Source organism: Vombatus ursinus, unplaced genomic scaffold, assembly GCF_900497805.2.
Source record: "Vombatus ursinus unplaced genomic scaffold, bare-nosed wombat genome assembly UNPS02014853.1, whole genome shotgun sequence".
Classification (NCBI taxonomy): Eukaryota; Metazoa; Chordata; class Mammalia; order Diprotodontia; family Vombatidae; genus Vombatus; species Vombatus ursinus.
In genome coordinates, this window is record NW_020954631.1 from 493760 (window position 1) to 508599 (window position 14840).

A 14840-nucleotide genomic window follows, 5' to 3' on the forward strand; every position below is an offset into this window, starting at 1 on the left:
TAGGAGCTCCACTGCTCCTCTCTGTTTCCACCACAAGGCCCTGGGCCCAGCAGTGAGGACCTACTAGGCACTCACTGCTTAATTACTGAAGGGTCCAAAGGGAGGTGTGGGAAGAGGTCAAGGGCGGCCCCCAAGGCCTCACCTGCTTGGAGAAGGAGTCTTCCAGCTCGGTAATGTCATTGGAGAACTCCCCAGAGGTGGTGACAGAGCTGCCTCCATCCAGGCCACTGCAGGAACCACCATACGGGAGACCACGCTCTAGCCGATGGGCCCGGGCCCCTGCCATGGCGCCCTCATCCAAGGAGGCGGGCTTGCCCTCAAAGTAAGGAGCAGTCTGGCCCTTGTCGTACTCCTCAAAGGAGAACTGCATGCGCATGTTGGACAGAATGATACGCCTGGACATGCGGCTCTCCGAGGCCGAGGTCCGCAGCCGCTCAAAGTTCTTGTTCATGCGGTACTGGCGGAAGGCTGTCTGGATTGTGCGTGCTGCCCGCCGACTGAGAAATGGGCCACCGTACTTCCGCTCCAGCATCTCCACCTGAACAAGAGGAGAGGAGAGAGAGGAGGAAGGAAGGAGAATATAGGAAAGGAGAGAAGGAAGAAAAGAAAGGAGAAGGCAGAGGGAGTAGATGGTGCAAAGAAGACAAGGGGAGGGGAGGAAGAAGGAAGGAAGGAGAGAAGGAAGAAAGAAAAGAGGAAGGAAGGACAGAAAGAAGGAATAGAGGAAAGGAGAGGAGAAGAAAGGAGGAGGAAGAAGGTGCCTGCGGGGGGCTGGCTCAGTGTGCGTTGTCAGGGAAGCCCGATCCAGCCAGGAGGGGTCCCAAATGGATGACCCCCCACTCCCGCCATGCCTACCTTCTTATCCTGCAGGTCTGTGGAGAGCTCATAGCTGTCAGACAGGGCCTTGGACCTCTTCATCTCCTCTTCCTCCTGCTTTCGCAGTGCCAAGCTGGCGGGCTGGAGGCGAGCCCGCTGGGCCCAGGGCAGGCCAGTGGCAGCAGACGGACCGGGCATGTGGACATGGCAGGCAGCCGGGGGCAGCTCATAGGGGTCCGACAACTTGGCGAACTCGCTGACAACAGCACTGCCCCCGCAACGGTAAGGGGCCTGGCTTTCCGGACTGTCGGCCCCGACGCCCAGATCACTGGCCGGGGCATCGCCCTCCACACTGCAGGAGGGTAAGGGATGGATGGGGCCAGGGACCTGAGCAACCTTGCTCTGGGGTCCCTGATGGCTCCCTCCCAGTTCTAACTGGCCACCTGGTCTGGGTTTCAGCTTTCCCATCACTCCCCTCACCCACAGATCAGGGGGCCAGGGAGTAGAGAGAAAGGGGAACCCAGATCAAGGAGAAACTCGTAGGTACAAGGCCACAAGGCGAGGCGCCTTCCTCCTCTCCTTCCTTCTCCTTCCCTCCTTTCTTATTCCGCTCTCTCCTCTTCTCCTCCCCCCCTCCTCTTTCTGCCTCATGCCTCCAAGCCCCGGATTCCTCTCTCCTCACAGGTAGAGGGCAGCTCTTCAGGACCATCTCTCCTTCTTCCTCCTCTCCTCCTCCTCCTCCTCCTCCTCCAGGGTGGAAGCCCAAGGGAGCAGAAGGTGGCATGGCAGGGTGTTGTCAGGCACACTTCCCTCCTTCCATTCCTGGGCCACTTGGGCCTCCAGCACCTTTGGGAGGCACCTGGCCTCTTGCTGCTATGGCAACCTGGCTGCCAGGGAACAGAGAACAGCCAAGGGTGCCGCTAGCCCAAAGCTGGGGGATACTTTGGCCCTGACCCCAAGACCGCAAGAATATAGCCAAAGAGGGAGTGAGCTCTCAGAAAGCCGGGAAGAGCTGATGAAGAGGTCAAACCACATGGGGAAGGGGAGGGGACGGCGTCACTGGCTCATCAGGGCCGCGGAGGTGGGGGGGCCCTTGGCAGAGAGGTAGGGTAGGCAACGGTCCCAGGTTGACAAGACTGGGGGGCTGAGGGAGCCCTCCCACTGGCCAGACCCTGCCCTAGGGGTCCTTGCAGAGCGCCAACACCAGGACCCACAATCCTCCAATGCTAGCGCTTGCCCCTCTCTCTTGTGGGACTGTCTCTGTCTGTCTCTCCCTGACCCTGTCCCTCTCCTCTTTCTCCTTCTCTCTTTCTGATTGTTCTTGTCTCCCTGTCTGTCTTATTTGCTCTCCTTCGCCTCTCCACCATCCCCTCTTTCTCACCCCCTTCTGATTCTCTCCGTATATCTCTATCTCCCCTTTGTCTTCCTCTCTCTCCATTTCCCAACCCCATTGCCATCTTCCCCCCTCCATCTCTCTGTCTCCCCCTAAGCTCAGCCACCTCCCCAAACCCCGGCAGATGGGGTGGGGGGCTGGGGATGGACACAGTTGCCATGGAAATGGAGGAGGGGGTTGGCCAGTTGCCATGGCTTCCAAAGCGGGAAGGAGCCTCTGGATGAGGGGAGGCATCACCTTGGCAACCAGGGACCTGCCAGCCCCCCAGGCCTGGAATGGGGAGCCCGCAGAAGGCGTTATTTAAGTAGACTTCCTCTTCCATCTCCCACCCCCAAGCTCAGAGCTCCTCACAGCCCGGATTGCTTACACAAGCTTATCTGAGGCCCATGATGACGTTCCCCTGCCTCTGGCTGGTGAACTCAGCCTTTCTATCACTCCATGCCCCCTGACCCACACTTGGACTTTCTCTAGTTGGCATTCAAGGCCCCCCACCTCTGGCTCCCAATTTCATCCTTGAGTCCAGTCCATGAACACCCCTTCCCACCCCACCCCCCTGTAACATGTGCCTTTCTCAGACCTGACAAAGAACAGCCCCATCTCTTCCAGGCAGCCCTCTGAATGAAATGAGGGAGGAAAGGCAGCTGAAGGGCTCGAAGTCAGAGCACATTTAGGGTTAGGGCTGAGTCGTGGAGGCCCCAAAACAACGAGGAGCCAGTGGGGGCAGGAAATAGCCAAAGTCCCCCAAGGCAGGCAGGAAAAGGGTGTGCTTGCCAGCGGCGGGGGCTTCTCTCTCTGCCCTTCCCAGCCTGGCCCACTTTTTTTCCCTTCTCCTTCCCACCTGCTGCCCCAGGGAGCCTGGCTGAACAGGGGCAGTTGGGCCAGTGACCTGCCACAGATTTGCTCCCTCAAACTCTAGGGCCGCTGACCCAGCAAGTCCCAAAGACAGGCGTCTAGGGCTCATCCCTAGCCCAGATCTATAGATTTCTAGAGAAACAAGTGGAAAAGTGAATTCTGAAGGTGAATGGCTGGACCCAGCCTGGGGTTTCCAGGTAGAGCCTGAGGCCCAAAGTTGATTTCCATAAAAATCTCTTTGGAGACTGGAGCAGTGGCTCAGTGGAAACAGGCAGACCTGGGCTCAAGGCTGGCTCTAGAGCCCTGGGTTCGAGATACTCCCCGCCTCCAAGGCTCAACCCTAGGGGTGATCCAAGAGCCCCTCCCATTTCTTGGAGCTCCTGGGCTATCGGCCCCATTTAGCGTCAAGGCCTAATCCCGAAGGCCTCGTAAAGGGTTAGCGACTGGGCGATGTAACGAGTGACCGAATTCTCACCAAGGCACGAAGGCTAACAAGTCTTCAGAACCCCCTACCCCGATCCCATGCAGGCACGCACACACGCTGCTCCAACACACTGTTTACACGCTTTCCTCACAACAACCCTGTGAGGTAGGTGGGCCAGTTATAACCCTGATTTTACAAATGAGGAGACTGAGGCTCAGACAGAAGTGACTTGTCTAACGTCACACAGCTAAGATCTCCAGGAACCAGTGAGTGACATTTCCAGCCAACCCTAACCCACCTCATTTTACAAAGAGCAGAAATCTGAGGCCCAAAGAGCACTTGCCAAGGTGGAAGAAGGAAGAAGGCAGATTCGTTTTTATTGAAATGGGAGAGTAGGGGGGAAGAGATGATCTATTCGGGTCCAAGGGCCTGGGGAGGGGGAGTAGGCAGAAGCTCTGAAGTCAGCAGATGGGGGCGATGGGGGGAGGGGAATCTACCACTGGAACCAAGTTTCTAAGCCTGCTCCTTTCTCCAGCCGCCCTCCCCGGCCTCCTCTCCCCTAGCCTCATGTCCTCTCCTCTCCTCTCCTCAGATCAGCTATTTTCCAGGGTAATCAGGCTCCCCGAGTCCACGGGGGGGCCAGGGCAGGGGATAAGGGTTGGCTGAGATCCAAAGACCAGGCTCATCCTTGTCACCATCAGCAGTGTGGTCCCTAAGGCCAGGGGAGAGAGGAGACAGGGGAATGCAAGAGCCCTGCGCAGGCAGCCTCCAGGCCTGAGGCCCACACAGTCCTTTCCAGAGGCAGAGAAGTTAAGGCTTTGGCTTCTGCATAGAGACCTGAGGAGGGTAGGAACGGGGACCCTGCTGGAGGGAGAGAGCAGCGTGGGGAGGGGCCCGCTTCCAAGCCAGGGCTCAGGGGAAGTATTCTCCGGCCGAGAAGGATGGAGCCTCTGGACTTCCAGGTTACCTAGAAGCAGGGCTACTGGACTCAGAAGGGGGGCAGCAGAACAGATGGCCGTCCTCGTCATTCTCCATTAGCTCCTCGTCCCTGGGGTGGGGAGGGGAGGGAAGGGGCAGGAAAGGTGAAGGGGAGTGGAGAGAGGTGGGGCCATGGGCAGTGGGCAACAGAGAAAGAGGGAGAGCTGGTGTTAGGTGGGCGGGGAGCCAGTCCTGGGGATGCTCTGGCCACAGGAAGGCAGGCGGGAGCTGGGCTAAGGTGGGGGATGACACGGCTAGACTTAGAGGTGGACCCTGAGGCCTCCCCCATCCTTGAGCCACCCCCCTTCCAGGACTCCTAAAGGGCTCCATCCCCTCCCTCCAAAGATCTTCGAAGCCCCACACTTTAGGGCTGGGCCAGGCTTGGAGCCCCCGCTACAGAAGTCTGGACGCAAAGGACAGCGCTGGAAAAGTGCAGACCAAGACCCTAAGAAGCTCAGCACCAGAAAGGCCTGAGGCCTCCTCTTCCTGACCGGACACGGGACACGTGAGGCTCAAGGCTGTGAGCTCCTTGTCTTGGGCCTTCGGCCATCTTCCGAATGAGGAGGATCGGGGCCCCTGGCCACCAATGATGCACTATCCCCCTCAGTGCTCCTCTCTGCTTAGAGCTCTCTCATCTTCACCCCATTCTGAGCTCTCTCTCCAGAGAGGTCTTAAAGGGACCCCTCTGAGGCTCCTTCCTTTTTAAGGAGGGAGAAACTGAGGTTCAGAGAGAAGAAAGGTGCCCAAGGCTATCTCCTCTAACAAGCCTAGCTAGGACTAGAACCCAAATCTCCTAATGCTCACTTCCAAGTTTTTTCCACTGTCACCCCATCTCTTGCTGCTTTACTGGACCAGCTATAGCTCTACTTCTCTGAGCATATGGACTCCCAGGCCTGAGAAGGTAACCTTATGGCCTAGAACCAACTATTCATCTGCTTAGGAATTCACATATGTATACCTCTATCCATCCATCCGTCTATGGACCCATCCATCCATCCATGCATCCACGCATCCATCCGTCTATGGACCCATCTACGGATTGTATACCTAACTGTCCTTCTGTCCATTCATGTGGCCACCCTTCTATGAATGCAGCTATGAGGTGATCTCTATCTATTATAGCCGCCTCCTCAATTCAAGTCTATTCAGCAACCAAGCATTAAGCCCAGGCTGGTCCCAAGTGCCCTGCTAAATGTCCTGAGGATGCACAGACAAAACCTGAAACAAGGCCTGACCCTTGAGGAATTTCTACTGGGCTGGGATTAGGGTTAGGGTTAGTGGGGGAGGGGTGGAGGGGGTGCAAAGGTTGAGTTAGGGGGAACCAGGTCCGAGTTTTCATTGATTGAGGGAAGTTGCAAAGAGGAGGTTCACAGGTGCAGGCATGCTTCTGAGAACTGCCCTAGGTACTAAAACTGAGGAAATGAATTCCCAAAGTCCCTCAGCTAGCAGCTAGTCTGTGGCAGAGGCTGCACTCCCCTCCCACAAAACAGCATGAAATTTAAGACAGCTGGGGGGTGGGGAGAGGTGTCAGGAAGTGCCTCTGGCGGTGCCTGAGTTATGTCTTAGAGAAAGCAGCAGATTCTGGGGCAGGGGAGGAGGGAAAGCATTCTGAATATGGGCAACTGAAGTGGGAGATGAGATATCATACACGGGAACCAATTCACCAGCCAGTCTGATGGGACACAGAGCTAACATTTCGATAGCGCTTACTATGTGCCGGGCACTGTGCTAAGAACTTTACAAATATCTCCTTTGCTCCTCAACAACCACCCTGGGAGGGAGGTGCTGTTACTACCCCCGTTGTAGAGTTGAGGATACTGAGGCAAACAGAGGTTCAGTGACTTGCCCAGGGTCACACAGCTAAGAAAAGAAGGGTCTGAGGCTGGCTTTGAAGTCAGGGCTTCCTGATTCCAGGCCCAGTGCTCTATCCACTGAGGATACATGAAGGTGAGTCATAGGAAATGAGCCTAGAAAGGCAAATGGGGGGCAGATTGTAGAAGGCCTTCAACTCCAGGCTGAAGATTTTGTGTTTTATCCTAGAAGCAATAGGGAGCCACAGGAAATTTGTGAGTAGCGAGTGAAACAGTCAGATCTATGTTTTAAGAGTAACAATTTGACAACTTTAGAGAAGGGACAGACTGAATAAGCAAAATCCAGGCCTTATCTGTCCCACAATCCATCCAGCCATCTATTCATCTACCCAACCAAACATCCACTCAACACTCACCTATCCACCCGACAATCCATCTGCCTGCCTAGCCAACCATTTATCAATCTACCCATTGAACCCTGCTTCCATGCATCCATGCGTCCATCCATCCATCCATCCATCCATCCATCCATCCATCCACCCATCCACCCATCCATCCTTCCATCCTTCCTTCCATGCACCCAGCTGACCATCCATCCATCCATCCCTCTGTCCATCCATCCATCCATCTATCCATCCATCCATCCATCTATCCATTCATCCATCCATCTATCCATCCATCCATCCTTCCTTCCTTCCTTCCTTCCTTCCTTCCTTCCTTCCTTCCATCCACCTAGCTGGCCAGCTAGTCAGCCAGCCAACCATCCTTCCTTCCGTTCATCTAGCTGGCCATCCATTCATCCATCCCTACAGACATCCATTCGACAAGCACCTTCCTAGATGCTGAGAGCACAAAGACAAAAAAAGGAAACCCGCCCCTCAAAGAGCTTACATTCTACTGGAGGAAACAATGAGCCACCCATAAATGGATGAGTGGAAGTGAGATGATTTGAGGAAGGAGAAAAAACAATTAGGAGGACTCAGGAAGACTTCCCGTAGGAGGTGGCACCTGAGCTGAGCCTTGAAGGAGTTGAAGAATTTGAAGAAGCAGAGGTGGGGGCAGCCCCCTAGGCAATGGAGGCCACTGGTGAGAAATGGAATGCCAAGGTTGGGGAATGGGAAGTGGCTTAGTTTGGTGCTGGTGTAGACAGGGCCAAGAGGAATGATGGAAAGTTAGTCTGGCAAGGTCATCAGGGGCCAGACTGGGGAGGTCAGAGGAGGTTGGACTTCACGCTAGAGGCAGAAGAGCATCCCTGAAGATACATGAGTAGGACAGTGACCCAGTCAGAACTGTGTGGAGGAAGAAGGGAGACCAGTTTGGAGGAGCTGATCGCCAAGGTCTAAGTGCCATGTGCCAAGGGCTTGAATGAGGGTGCTAGCTCTAAGTGAGGAGAGGGGCTGAGGGCTGGCAAGCCAATGCATATGGTAGAGGGGGGAGGAGGAGGGAAAGGTGATGATGCTGACTTTGGAAACCTGAGAGATGGAAAGGATGGCAGTGCCCCTTGCCAGAAATGGGCAAGCCTGAAGGACAGAGAGGGTTAGAAGCCAAGAGAACGAGTTCTGGTTTGGACTTGTCGGCTGATGTCCAAGAGGTAGCAGAGGCTTGAATTGTTGGAGCTCCCGGAGAGACCTGGGCCTGATAAACAGATTTGGGAGTCACATTCCTAGAAGTGAGAGCTGAAGCTATGAGGACTGAGGAGGTCACAGAGTCAGAAAAGAGGGTGGCCCAGGGCAGAGCCTTGGGGGTCACCCAAGCATAGGCAAGCAGGACGCAAATGTTGATCCTGCCAAGGAGGCTCAGAGGGAGTGGCCATTCTGGTAGAAGGGAAGGGAGGGAGGGCTGATCAGGCACCTCCAATGTGCCAGGCACTGTGCCAAATAGGAGCTCGTTTGTTAGGAAGAGACCCAGGTCAGAGGACTGCCTCAAAAACATGGGGGAAAGGGGAGGAGGAGGGGCCCGGCAAGGGGTCAGGAAGGAGGAGATCCAAGCCAAGGCCTGGTGATCTCAGGACAGGGAGGGGCTGAGAATCGAGGGGGAGATGAGGCAGGGGAGACCACAAGTGGGCCGGCCTTTCCTAGGAGTGATGGTTGAGGGCTATTGAACAAGGAAGGTGTCAGTGGTTCAGATGGAAGATGAGAAGGGATTAGGGGGATTATAAGAATAGCACATGCATTTCTATAGTGCTTTGGGGTTTGCAAAAAGTTCTTTGCAAAGTAAGCATCTCCTGTGTGCCAGGCACTATGCTTTCCAAAGATGATTTAATCAGACTCTCATAACAGCCCTGGGAAGTGGGTGCTATTATGACACCCACTTTCCAGTTGAGGAAACTGAAGCAGCCCGAGGTGAAGTGACTTGCTCAGGGTCACACAGTCACTATGTGTCTGAGGCCAATTTGACTTCAGATCTTTCTGACTCTGGGGCCTTGTGCTCTATCCACTGCAGTGACCCCTAGCTGCCTAGATGAAAGGGACAAAGTCCCAGAGGAGATGGGAGAAGCATGAGAAGATGAGAAAAGGGTGGGGGTGGGGGTGGGGGAGTGGGGGCGGGGTGGAGACAATCCAAAGCTGGACAGGACAAGGGGCGTAGAAGCCAGAGTTGAACTGGTTAATTATAGGCTCAAGACAGTGAGGCTAGGCCAAGAGCTACCATCTTAAGAGCTCCCCACTCACTTACCCATCTGTCCATTCAATAAGCCTCCCACCCAGCAGCCCTGTCATACATTCTGCCAATCATTCACCCATCTGCTGGTCCATCTGGCTGTCCAGCTGACTGTTCAGACAATTGTCCATTCATGTATCTACCCCCCCATACATTTCATTCACCTCTTCATCATCTGGCAATCCATCTGCATTCTGGTCTCTCCCTGCGTACCTGCACCCCCCTCCCTCTGCTTCAACAAGATTCATTGATCACTCCTCTTTGCTCTAGCGCCTTCCATGGCTCCCCACTTCTGGCAGGGCACAATCCACAGTCCCCATTATGGTGTCTCAGTCACGTGCCTTTAGCTCATGCGGTCCCCTCTCCCCAGGCTCCAACCTGCTTCATAGTTGAGCTCAAAGGCTACTTCTTCCAGGGAGCATTCCTAGACACGGCCCTCCTCTGAACCTCCCCAAAACAGAGCAGGCCTGGCGAGGTCCTGGAGAGCAGCATGGCAGGGGACAGGACTAACTCTTACCTGCTCTCAGTCGGCCTGCCTGGGGGGAGTGGCTGCATGGAGAGGAACACCTGGGCAGGACAGCAATACTGGTGGAGGGTGGGAGACTCTGTGGACCTGAGAGAAGACAGAGAAATATGGGGGAGAGACAGAGGGGATGGAGGGCATGAAAGAGAACGAGACAGAAGGAGACAGGGAGTCACAGAGAAGAGAAAAAGAAAAGGAAAGTGAGGCAGAGAAGGAGGTGGAGGTGGAGGCAGAGGCGAGAGTAGGGAAACAGAGGCAGAGGAAAGGGAGTGAAAGAGGCGATTAGGGCTGGGTACCAACAGAGAGAGACAAAGAGGTGACGAGAGACAGGGAGGTGAGCAAGATGACAGCAGTGAGGACATGGCCGCCCCCAAGGCAGAGGGAGGAGGAAGGAGGAGAGCCAGATCAGGGCAGGGTAATAGGGGAAGAAGATGAAGGGAGCAGGAGAAGGAGGGGGAGGAGAGAGAGAATGGGGGGGGGGGGGGGGGGGGGGGGAGAGGGGGAGAGGGAGGGGGGGGGGGGGGGGGGGGTGGGGAGAGACGGACAGAGACAGAGAAGCAGGAAACAAAATGAGAGACAATGGAGGAGTGGGAGACAGAAGAAGAGAGGAGACAGAGATTGGCAGACGGGAGGGATGGTGGGGGAGGGTCAGAAGGTCTTGGGTTCTTGGCTGGGGCTCAGATCTGGGCTGGGCACAAGGACTATTCTTGGCTTCCGACAGAGGGAAGGCGGCCATTTAGACGTACAAAGGTCCCTCCCCACAAGGGGCCATTTGTGACTCAAGCCCAGGCGGAGTCAGAACGTCCCCGGGAGCCCTGGTTTTGTCTCCCAGCCTGTTCTGTCCTGAACCTGCCCCCCTATCTACCCCAGGAGTTGAAGATGTCAGGGAAAAAAGGGGCAAAGAAAGGATAGGGCCAGTACCCAGCGACCCTCTAGGCCCATTCCCAGACAGGGAAAGGTGGGAAGACAGGGGAGAAACATAGTTAGGTATGGGGGGGGGGGTGATGGAGGGAAGAGACAGACACACTAGGGAGAAACAGTGGGAGATAGAAAGCGCCCAAGGGCTCCTGGGAGCCTGAGGCAGAGGGATTAGGAGGGGCTGCTCTCTGATATTCACATCCATCCTTTGTCCTTGACAATCCAATTGCCCAGTCACACTGGCGGCGGAGCCAAGTGGGAACTTAGAAATCATGTAATTCTTCCCTTTCCCATTTCACAGAGAAGGAAACTGAGACCCGATGTCTGTCTCTCCCTCAGGCCCAGAACCCTCCTAGTTAGAAAGAAAGTACAAGTTAGGTTTGGGGAGAACAGACCAACCAGAACTAGGGAACCAGGTATGGAACTTACCTGCTCCCTTCAAGGGGCTCCATGGGCCAGATGGGGGGTGCCAACCTACTGCAGACAGGCCAGGAAGGAGGAACCAGGGCGCTAGAGGTTGAGGCTGGGTGGGGCTGAGGCCACGGAGCAAGGCAGTGAGCCAGATGGGAACTAGAAACTCTGCTCTGGCCTGCCTCCTTCCCTCCCTCTCTCACTCAGTCCCTCTTTGCCTTGTTCAAGGTCAGTCCTGTTGCCTCCTCTGTGGGCCAGATTTAAGTGACCCTGGGTCTCAGTTTCCTTTTCTATACAAGGTTCACTAGAATCCTGGGAGGAGCCTGAGAAACATGATCCCATGATCCCTAGCCCTTCATTTCGCAGGGAATAGGGGGGGAGTGGACATTTCCAAGCTGGAAGTAGGGTTTGGGAATTCTGTCCCTCCCAGAGGGGAAAGCTAAATCCTCAAAGTGGGAAGGTGAGTATCAGACAGAACCTCACTCCCCTACCTCTTCTGAGCCCTCATTGCCTGCTGGGGAATGGGGGAGCACACCTGATCCCCAACCACGTAGACTTGGGGGGGGGGGGAAGGAGCCTGAAGCCTTTGACCTGCACTGGGCTAGATCCCCCACCTGAGCTAGAGAGAGGAAGAGGTGCACAGCTGCCTTCTCCACTGCTCTCTTTTCCTGTCCTTTCTCTCTTTCTTTCCTCTGCTCTGTTCTCTCTGGGAAGAAAAGCTGTGCTCCTTCTCCTTGTCCCTCCCCACCTGAAATCCTTCCCCACAGACCCCCAGGAGCACAGCCCAGACTTGCCTTCCATAAATCATCCCCATCTCCCTGCCCACCCTTTGCTGCCCATGGCTCCCAGACACTCACATGTCACCTTTACACCCTCCTTCCTCATGGAGGCCAGCCTTCAAAGCCCAGCCTCTCCAGAAAGCTCCTGGATCTTTCCATCAGTTCCCCATTCACTCTTGACTCAAAGCTTTGGCCTCACCCCCCCAACACACCCCCTCCCCCCCCCCCCCAGCTCCCCTGCAGACCAGTCCGGCTCCCTCTGAGCCTCCTCAGTTTTGCCAGGCCCATACATACGTTCACTCATCTCAGTCTAGCCATCCTTTACCTCTCCCAGTTGGACACTCCTCATAGCCTCTGTTGTAAACTTTCTCTTCCCTCCCCAAACACCCCAACTCATCTCAAATTTCTCTAAGGTTTGGCATGGGTGGAGGAGAGTGGCACCACCATGTCCCCAGTCCTGGAAGCTGCTATGCCCCCCCACCCCTACCCCACAAAGCCCAAGACCCCAGGAGCTGGTTGTGCAGACTCCCACTGCACTGAGCTACAGTCCACTCCCCCTCCCCCCAAACCACTTTCAGAGCAATTGCTGTCTAATTAGACCTCATCCCGGATTTGTGAAGTCGGTATTTATTCTAAGGCAGCTGCAGGCCTGGTATCAGGCAGGAAGACCTGAGTTCATATATAGCCTCAGACACTTCCTAGCTGTGGGACCCTGGGCAAGTCACTTCACTAACGCCATCTGCCTCCATTTCCCCATCTTTAAAAAAAAAAAAGGCTAATAAGAGCACTCCCCTCCCCAAGTCATTAAGAGCTATTTGTAACATGCTTAGCAAAACTTAAAGCACTAGAGAAATGTTAACAATGATTAAGTGTAAGATTTGACATTCATTCCTATTGAGTTTCAAGAGATAACCTGTTGAGATGCTTTTGGATCCTGACTATCATCCAGTATCTTCATTATTTCTCCCAACTTCTTGCCATCTGAAAATGTGATTAGCAGACCCCTGGTAAGCCTTTATGGAAGTCATGGGTACAAACCCACAGTAAACAGCTCAGGGCCAGCCGCAGATCCCCAAAGCACCCCCTTCTTCAGGTTGACCTTGCATTCTTGGTCACCGTCCTTGAGTTCTGACCACTGAAGTTGCTCCAAACCCATCTCCTCGTACTGTGCCATAGCCAACATCTCTCCATCTTGTCCCCAAGAATAGGACGTGAGATTTGACCAACGCTCTGCTGAAATCCAGGCACCCTGTGGCCACAGCAACCCCATCTCCCATCCTAGTTAAGCAAGCTCATCCAAAGAGGGAGTGGGGTCAGTCAGGGCCTGGCCTGCTCTGGAGCAAGGCTTTTGGACTCCTTGAAATCACCACTCCCCTTTCTAGATCATCTCCTTAATTAGCCCTTTTGGGGATTTCCCCCTAGGAAACAAAAAGCAGGCTTCCTAGCTTAGAGTTTACAGGCACTCTGTTCTCTTCCCTCTTTTGAAAACCGGGACTCAGTCTACCATCGGGCAGTCTCGTGGACCCTCTCCCATTTTCCATCATCTTTCGAATCCCCCTCCAGAGTGCTCTGCAGTCCCCCCTGCCAGTTCTCTCGTCCATCTCTCCTCTGGACCAGATGACTTGAATTCAGTAGGGGCAGCCTGGTGCTCTCTCCCTCTCTCCCTGTCTGGGGCGTCGGCTGCATTTCTCTCCTCTGTCATGACCAGGCCAAAGGTCGTTCATTCTCCTTGACAGAGACCACAGAAGCCAAAGGCAGCTCGGGCAGCTGCTCCTTATCTCTGGTCTCTGGTGTCTGGTGTCTGGGAATCATGGTCCCATCCATCCCAAGCAGTAGTCACATCCCTTCTTCCATTCTCACCCTTCCCCCAAGAGAACAACAACAAACCCCAAGCTTTGTGTTGGCCTTGGCTTCCCTGGCCAGCCTCAGCTCATTCTGAACCTGAGCTTCCTGGTCACTTTGTTTATAGAACCCCACCTTCCCTCCATCTTCTGTGAATGCCTCCATTTAGAGGGCCTCAGCTCACTGCCTCTGCCTTTTCCAGTCTTCCACCTCACTTCCATTCTTGTAGTCTAGGATCCAGTGCCACAGGCCTGCTGGCTGTCCCTCCCACCCAACACTCCATCTCCTTACTGCAGGCCTGATCCCTGGCTATCCCCTAGGCCTGAAACACTCTCCTTCCTCCTCTCTGCTTCCTCCCTTCCCAGGCTTCCTTCATGTCTGAGCTAAAAGTTCACCTTCTCCACTGAGCCTTCCCTCTGGTGATTGTCTCCAACTTATCCTGGCTATATTCTGGTTATGCAGAATTGTTTGTATATTGTCTCCCCCACTAACCCCTGCTTTTGCCTTTCTTTGTATCCCTGGTTCTTAGCCCAGTGCCTGGCACAAAGTAGCTTGCTTAAGAAATGCTTGTTGACAAACGAATTTAAACTTTGCTTTTCCAAATCCTGTGTTTACAGAGCCATGCCATACTTTTCTCTTCCTCCTCCTACCTGCCCTGGCCTCCATCTGCTATATATGTCTCTTTAAAATTCCAGTTGGGTGGAGAGCTCCCTGTGCAGCCACATTGGTCCCTTTAGGCAAGTATTCTTTCTTTTTTCATCAGCCTTGTAGCTCCTTGTATCTTCAGAATTTCCTTCTGGAGAGCTTCTTGCCCCTCCTGGGCAAACTTGCTTGGAATTTTGGTCCATGGGATTCTACCCACCTTTCCTCTGAAACCTTCAAAATTGGCTCTCCCCAAATTTGGGATGTATGTCAGACTAACCCTATATTTCCTCTCCTTCTCTAGCACAAATCCTTCCTTTGGGGAAGAATGAACTTGAACTTCTTGAGCCTTACTTTTGTCATCTTCAAATGGGGATAATGCCCCCCCACGAGCTGGAAGTCAGCATGAGGTTAAAGCGCTCTGCAACTACCTCTCTTCCTCCTTTCCTGAAGGTTCCTCCTCATTGGGATCATTCTGAGGGTTTTGGCTGTAGGTGCTCTCTGGGCCTGGGGCCTCCTCTTTTGTTTGCCGACAGTCAGTAGTAAACACGGGAGGCACACTCCCCTGGAGCCATCCCCAGATACCAGCCCTGCCATGCCCACTGCATCTCGGCCAGGGACCCAGCCAGACACACCCCCTCACAATGAGCCACAGCTGACACCCAGAGACACAGGCACCTGGCCCCCATTTGGGAGGCTCTCACTTTGGCTGGGACTCCAGCAGGGCCAGGGCTATTCTGGGTATTTCTCTCTCTCTCTCTCTCTCTCTCTCTCTCTCTCTCTCTCTCTCTCT

General features: G+C 54.5%; 1 protein-coding gene across 2 annotated transcripts in view; it reads right to left on the minus strand.

Moving 5' to 3' along the window:
• Positions 1-14840, minus strand: part of IQSEC2 (IQ motif and Sec7 domain 2) — a 35497-nt gene that overhangs the window by 12754 nt on the left and 7903 nt on the right. Inside the window, exons 1-3 of one of the 2 annotated variants that reach the window (XM_027841153.1) lie at positions 9450-9626; positions 856-1168; positions 143-538 (exon numbers count right to left, since the gene is read on the minus strand). In XM_027841153.1, coding sequence (XP_027696954.1) covers positions 143-538; positions 856-1168; positions 9450-9487 — 747 coding nt within the window. In that variant the 5' untranslated portion in view covers positions 9488-9626. Of the gene's footprint in view, positions 1-142; positions 539-855; positions 1169-9449; positions 9627-14840 lie in introns of those variants that run through there. The other variant, XM_027841154.1, reaches the window with a different exon arrangement.